General features: G+C 50.7%; 1 protein-coding gene across 1 annotated transcript in view; it reads right to left on the reverse strand.

The window, feature by feature from the left end:
• Nucleotides 1-153: 153 nt before the first annotated feature.
• MTA2 (metastasis associated 1 family, member 2) overlaps nucleotides 154-6,000 on the reverse strand; it is an 8,101-nt gene continuing 2,254 nt past the window's right edge. Inside the window, exons 4-18 of the mRNA XM_008573482.1 lie at nucleotides 5,173-5,290; nucleotides 4,976-5,039; nucleotides 4,675-4,792; nucleotides 4,262-4,364; nucleotides 3,991-4,090; nucleotides 3,624-3,812; nucleotides 3,447-3,521; nucleotides 3,266-3,324; nucleotides 3,001-3,098; nucleotides 2,737-2,876; nucleotides 2,264-2,492; nucleotides 1,975-2,064; nucleotides 1,446-1,564; nucleotides 1,190-1,338; nucleotides 154-936 (exon numbers count right to left, since the gene is read on the reverse strand). Coding sequence (XP_008571704.1) covers nucleotides 771-936; nucleotides 1,190-1,338; nucleotides 1,446-1,564; nucleotides 1,975-2,064; nucleotides 2,264-2,492; nucleotides 2,737-2,876; nucleotides 3,001-3,098; nucleotides 3,266-3,324; nucleotides 3,447-3,521; nucleotides 3,624-3,812; nucleotides 3,991-4,090; nucleotides 4,262-4,364; nucleotides 4,675-4,792; nucleotides 4,976-5,039; nucleotides 5,173-5,290 — 1,817 coding nt within the window. The 3' untranslated portion in view covers nucleotides 154-770. The remainder of the gene's footprint in view (nucleotides 937-1,189; nucleotides 1,339-1,445; nucleotides 1,565-1,974; nucleotides 2,065-2,263; nucleotides 2,493-2,736; nucleotides 2,877-3,000; nucleotides 3,099-3,265; nucleotides 3,325-3,446; nucleotides 3,522-3,623; nucleotides 3,813-3,990; nucleotides 4,091-4,261; nucleotides 4,365-4,674; nucleotides 4,793-4,975; nucleotides 5,040-5,172; nucleotides 5,291-6,000) is intronic.

Genomic DNA, 6,000 nt, shown 5'->3' on the forward strand with positions numbered 1-6,000 from the left:
GCAGGCCGCCTCAGTCCACGCAAAGCTGTTCCCAGGGCAAGCACTATCTGTACCTCCTTCATTGTCCTTTGTCCTTTATTTTCCCTCTCAAAGACAGCCCCAACACACACACAAACACGCACACCCATGGCAGAGAACAGCTGAGCCAGAAGCTGAAGAAAACAGCTTTTTATTTGTTACTATAAGAACCAATTACAGAATCCAAGGTTAAAAAAATGGACAAAAGATCTTTATTTCTGAGAACTGGCGTACAAAAGGCAGAGGGGGGAAGGGGAGGGAAGGAAAGAGCGAGCATGGGCTGGGGTAGATGCCAGCTTAGGGGCCTCAAACTTCAATTAGGAAAGTCCGGACGCCGGACAGGAAGAAAAACCCCCAATTAGGAAAAAAAAAAAAAAGATAGACATGGCAGTGCACGCCCCCCTCCCCCAACCAGGTACCATCACCTGATAGATCTGTTTACTCTTCCCCTCCCCATCCCCTTTCACAAAGGGAGGCAAAATTTTTAAAAAATTAAAAAACCCTCCCCCCAAACTGCCCAAGACAACTGTGGGTCCTACCCCCCAAAACAGGCTAGGTTCCCACATGGGCTAAGTTCCTGCAGTCCGCCCTCCATCACCAAGAATGGAGAAGCATGGGAAGGAGACAAGTGTCAGAGGCGGTAACACCAGAGGGCGCCCAACCCCTCCAGGGACACACATGCACCTGCTCCCTCCCTCATTCACTCCTCACTCCCTTCCATACTAAAAGATCCATCCCTTCCCCGCAGATGCTCAGTCCTCCAGGACAATGGGCTCATTGGTGCTGGCAGGATGTGAGGGTGCAGGTAGAGAGACTGGGGGCCGCACTGCAATCAATGCTGGCTTCACCTTCAGGGGCAAATTGGGCCGGCGGGCAGCTCGCCGCATTTCCAGGTGGGTCAGAGCCTTCCGTAGGGCCCTGGCCAGAAAGAACAAGAGGGGAATAGAAAAGGCTTAGAGAACACTAAGACCCCCAGGTGAAACCCCACATTGCTGCAAACAATGCAGTTCTGCCCTCTGGCCCATTCTTTCCTGGCATCCCCACCCTGCACCCAGTCTTCCTGGAGCTGGCCTTACTCAGATACTCCTGTTTCCCCTACCTATCAACCTATTTCCCGTACCTGTCAACCTAGACTGTCAACCTCTCCATCCCTCCATGGTAGACTCCCTACCTGGTATCTTTTGTGGCCACAAACACCACAGGATTAGGGGCATCAGCTGGGTTTAGTTTCTGACGCTTGGCTGCTGGCTGTGAGCTTGAGCGAATCCCTGAGGCCAGAGCCCTTCCATTGGCAGAGAAGGGGACCCCTACCCCTGCCATCTGGAAAAGGGTGGGGCAGTACAATGAGGGAAGGGACCCTCTCAGACTCCTATCAGAAACAAAAGCCCACCCAGCTGAGCCTGAGCCACCCTGGTCTGCCAACTCACAGTCTCATAAGCCCGTTTCACCATAATGCCTCCCAGTCCCCGGTTCTGGGTCAGTTGATTTCTGTTGATTGGTGTCTTGGTGCCCCGAGGTGCTTTTGGTTTCAGGGGTGCCTGGGCCACTGCCAGGGGAAAAAAATAAAAGAAAACGTAGATAACTTTCACATCTTGTCTTCTCTTTATGCAGTTTTCCTTTCTCACCTCTACCTCTTTTCCCTGGGCCAGCAGTTTACTTGGGCATCCCCAGAAGTAGTGATGGGGGAGGGGTCTGGCAAGCTATTAATAGTATTTCAAAAATCACACAAGTATGATCTTATCAAATCAGTGTGGTAATACTGGATAGCTTATGAAAAAACATTCTTAACCACAAAAGTACAGTTTATTAGACTAAATCTCTTAGGACTCAATGGGAAAGAAAAAAGCAGGGAGAGAAGGTTCTTGATAGTAAAAGGACTGGGAGCCTGACACCACCCTAAATGCTTCCCCATCCTATACCCACCCTAGAACCACAGTCTGATTCCCCGTCCCATACCCAGATCTTTGACGATAGTTGCCAGGGGTAGCCGCACCAGAGGGTGAATCTTCAATGGAGTCTTGGCAGCCTTAGGAAGTCGAATGGAGCCTGGAGAACAAAGAATAGATGAAAGCTTCTGAAGAGGTTTCATTATTCAGGCCTCTTCTGGGGCCAGGAGCCATGTCTAATTTCCTAAAAAAACTTCTGTGGCCCACTATCCCTACTGTCATTAAACACCTAGAGAAACACTGATCTCTGGCCAGAGCAACCCTGAACCCACCACTAGTCCCACCACTCCTGCCCTTACACTCTGCCTTGATGGCATTGGCATTAATAGGGGCATAGGGTCGTCGGGCAGCCCTCCTCGGTTGTAACAGGTCCCTGCACATGCGCCTGGCAAGACGGGTCAGCTTTGTGGTCTGGAGCAGGAAAGTCTGCCTGTTCTTAGCCAGCAGCTTGGCCCGGTTGGCGCTGGTCGTATAGGGGGAGAGACTTTGGGCTTCAGGTCTGGACAAATGACCCCTCGAGTGTGGCTCCTGGAGGAAGGGCATAGGAAAAAGGGAGAATACATATCAGCACTCAGGCTCCCTTCTTTCTTCCTTCCCTGCACAGGGCAATTATTCCTGCCTGATCTCTTTACTAATGCCCTGACCTACCTGGCTTCCCAGACACTATCAAGCACCCCCTGCCCATCAAACCATTACCATTTAAGGAGTTTGCCTAAAGCTGACATCAATATGCTCACTGCTCTCCCCTGCCTGTCCCTCCATTGATCCTTACTGTGGTGCCCCGAGAAGCCCCCTCAAGTTGGGTTGGGGTCTTCAGTCCCCCATACTTCTTCCAGTAGATCCAACAGGAAGCACACAGGCGGCACTGCATGTTGGGTGGGCCCCAGGCATACCACTGGGCAGACTGTGTGGCTGTAGGAGCATGGAGAAGAGGGGGAGGCCAGAAAAGAAAGATGCTACCTGAGCCCCTCAGGTTCTTGGGCCAGAGCAGGGTTCCCACTCACCCCCAGCATCCCTGTCCCTCACTAGAACTCACTGTGGCAGCTCTCGCAAGTCAGGCCCTTTTGAAATCCAGCCCCATTCATGCCAGGTTTTGAACCCACAGAAATGATCTGGTTAGGGTTTGGCTTAGTGCTAATAGAGGAGGCAGAAAGGAGAAAGAAAAATTGGTCAAGAAAAAGAATCCACTTCCAACCCGTCTCTATAATTTGGGCCTCCTGCCCACCCCCAATCACTGAGAAAGGCACAGTTTGGGAGAAGAGAAGGAAACTATGCCAGTCTTCCCTACCCACCACACTTACTAGGTGGGGATGTAGACCTGTTTCAGTTTGCTGTCTGCTTCAGCAGCTTTCAATCTCTTCTGCAGGAAGGAAAAGACAGAAAGAGAAGGATCTGAGTTTCTCTGCAGGGAGAATGTCATCAATTTCAAAGGCAGAAGTGAGTAGGCAGCCTCCGGTCCAGCCTCCCCAGCCCAGATAATACCTGCTGAATATATCGATCTGTGGTTTTCCACATGTAGTAAAACTGGACTATGCTGGCAAGTGACTTCCAGGGTAGCTAAGGAGGACAAAGGGAAAAAGGATGAGTATGCACCTGGCCCCAGGTCCTGATTCCCTCCAGTCATCTCTCCCACCTCTCCCCTCAGCCCCATCCACTTACAAAATCCTGACGAATATCATTGAAATCTTTCCCATACTTCTCTAGGGCCTCCTCAAATAGCATGGCCTCCGAGGCAGACCATTCCTCCATCTCATCCCGACACAGCACTGGGCCCCCCTGGGGCACCAGTGTCGACATGGCCTTAGCCAGGTCATAGCCATTCCTTTGCAACGTGTCCATTGCGTGGAACTACAGGGAAGATGGAGAACAATGCTGAGGACCTGCAACCCTCAGCACTACTCCTCTGCTGCTCAAAAGAGTGTTTAAAAATACTCGTACTCCCTCAGAGACACCCTCCTCTCCTGTCCAGACTCTGCAGGTTCCCAAAAAGCCCAGTCTGCCCACCTACCCACCAACTTCTGCTCACCAGGGTGATGTCTCGGGAGGCGGCAGCTGCACTCATGTGCAGGCTTGGCTGCCGAATGGAGCTGCTGCAATCTAGGGCTCTTGCAAAGGTCCCCACAGCTCTAAGGGAGAGATGATAAATCAAGAGGGAAAGAATAAAGCCCAAGTGGGCTGAGAAACTAAGCCAAAGGAGAAAGAAGAAAAACATACATGCCAAAGAAAACAAGAGAACAGGACTCAGAACTACATCCACACCTCCCCCAGCCCATCTTCCCCATCCACCCACCCCTCACCGGGCCACCACGAGAAACTGATCAATCTGCCGGTCTGTGAGAGGGTTGTCTGGGTCCCAGACCTTCATCTCCATCTTCTGTTGATTCCGATTATCAGATTCTCCTGAAGAATGGAGCAATGGCATCATCAGGGAGAGGAAAGGGAAAAATAACTGGTGTCTTAGTCACTCACAGTAGCACCTCCTTTTTCCTCTTCTGCTCAGATTTTATCAGCCACGTCAACCCTCAGACTTCTCTTCCCAACTGTGCCCATTTGCCCCTTTCAAGTTCCTAAGCTCCCAGGAATCACAGCAAAGAGCCTTGCACAATATGCACTGCACACCCCCAGGGAATGAATTCACAGAGGCTATGACGTTAAAGTTCCCCTTGGAGTTAGACAACCCAGTAGCCATAGGGTCTGTCCTGTTGCTTACCCTCTGCCAGGCGATCTGGAATCTCAGCTTGATATTTGCAACCAACTCTGATCTCTCCCTGATCAGCCAGAAGTGTCTTCTGCACAGGGTCAAACACCAGTGAGTAAAAAAAGCAGTCCTGGAAATGAGGAGAGAGAAGGTAAGCAGGGCAGTAATCCACGTAGTCAGGGACAGTGGGGTATATCCAGAGTTCCCAAGACAAGCAGTCTGTCAATCCCATACTCATCACTGTCCTACTCTCCTCTCGCCTTTTGGGGACAGTACCCACTTCCCTCCCTCTTCTTCCAACACCTCTTCTCACCTCCTTTTCCAGGTACTGGCTCAGGATATCTGTCTCATTCAAGAGGGTCACGCTACATTTCCCCCTACAGGAGACAGGTCAGAAAACCCTGGGTGAGCCCCTCATTCCTTCTCCACAGCATCTCCAACACACCACCCCCTCCTTTCCATCTTTTAAGTAAGTGCACATAGGCCACACTGGCCTCAATTGTCCTATACCGTATGTGGGTAGCTGGTAAAGATTCAAATTGCCGAGAAAGAAAAAGCTCCCGGTGCTTCAGTTGATGTCGCTGCTGCTCTGATACTCCTGGCTGCTTTGATTCTTCCTCAAACTCCCCTGGGAGATTAAAGAGTAAGAAACCAAATAAGAAACTAACCTAAACAGAAGGCACCTTAGAAACTCTAACCTCGGGAAAACATTTCTATCTCAGCTGTTTTTCTCACATTTTCCAGGCATCTGCCTTCCACACCCTTACCCTACCACTTCCCCTCTGAGCCCTATGCCCCATTATAGATGCTCCCAACTCTCCATCACCAATGCTTTTAGGAAAGAGCTGCTGAGAGTACAAAGAATGCCATAGAAATACATCCCAAACCCAGCCACCAATGCTCAGACACCACTCACAAAGCACAAATACTGCCCACAGCAGGCCCAGCAAGAACAGCACACTTGTCTCTTTCTTGCTAAAACAGCCTGAAGTCCAGGAACCCAATAAGATGAAAAATATCATGGAAGGTTGTATTTACCAGTTACTCTTTTCAGATTTCAGGAGACTCTTTGCTCTAACACATCACATGCAACCCTAATTATCCCTCACTTTCTACTTGGCTAATAATAGTTTGTGGGGCTTTCAAGGACAGCACCTCTCAAGCCAGTTGCCAACACCTTCCTCCCCAAGGAGCTACAGCTTGCCCAGAAGCCTTGGTGGAAAGGGTTAACTTGGCTGGGCGCCAACCAAAGTGGGAGGAGGCAGAAGAGGCTCAGGCCCAGGCTCATTGGTGCATTGTTTCCAACCTCAGGGAGAAAAGGGGGGGGGGGGGGGGGGG

Source organism: Galeopterus variegatus, unplaced genomic scaffold, assembly GCF_000696425.1.
Source record: "Galeopterus variegatus unplaced genomic scaffold, G_variegatus-3.0.2 Scaffold926, whole genome shotgun sequence".
NCBI classification, from domain to species: Eukaryota; Metazoa; Chordata; class Mammalia; order Dermoptera; family Cynocephalidae; genus Galeopterus; species Galeopterus variegatus.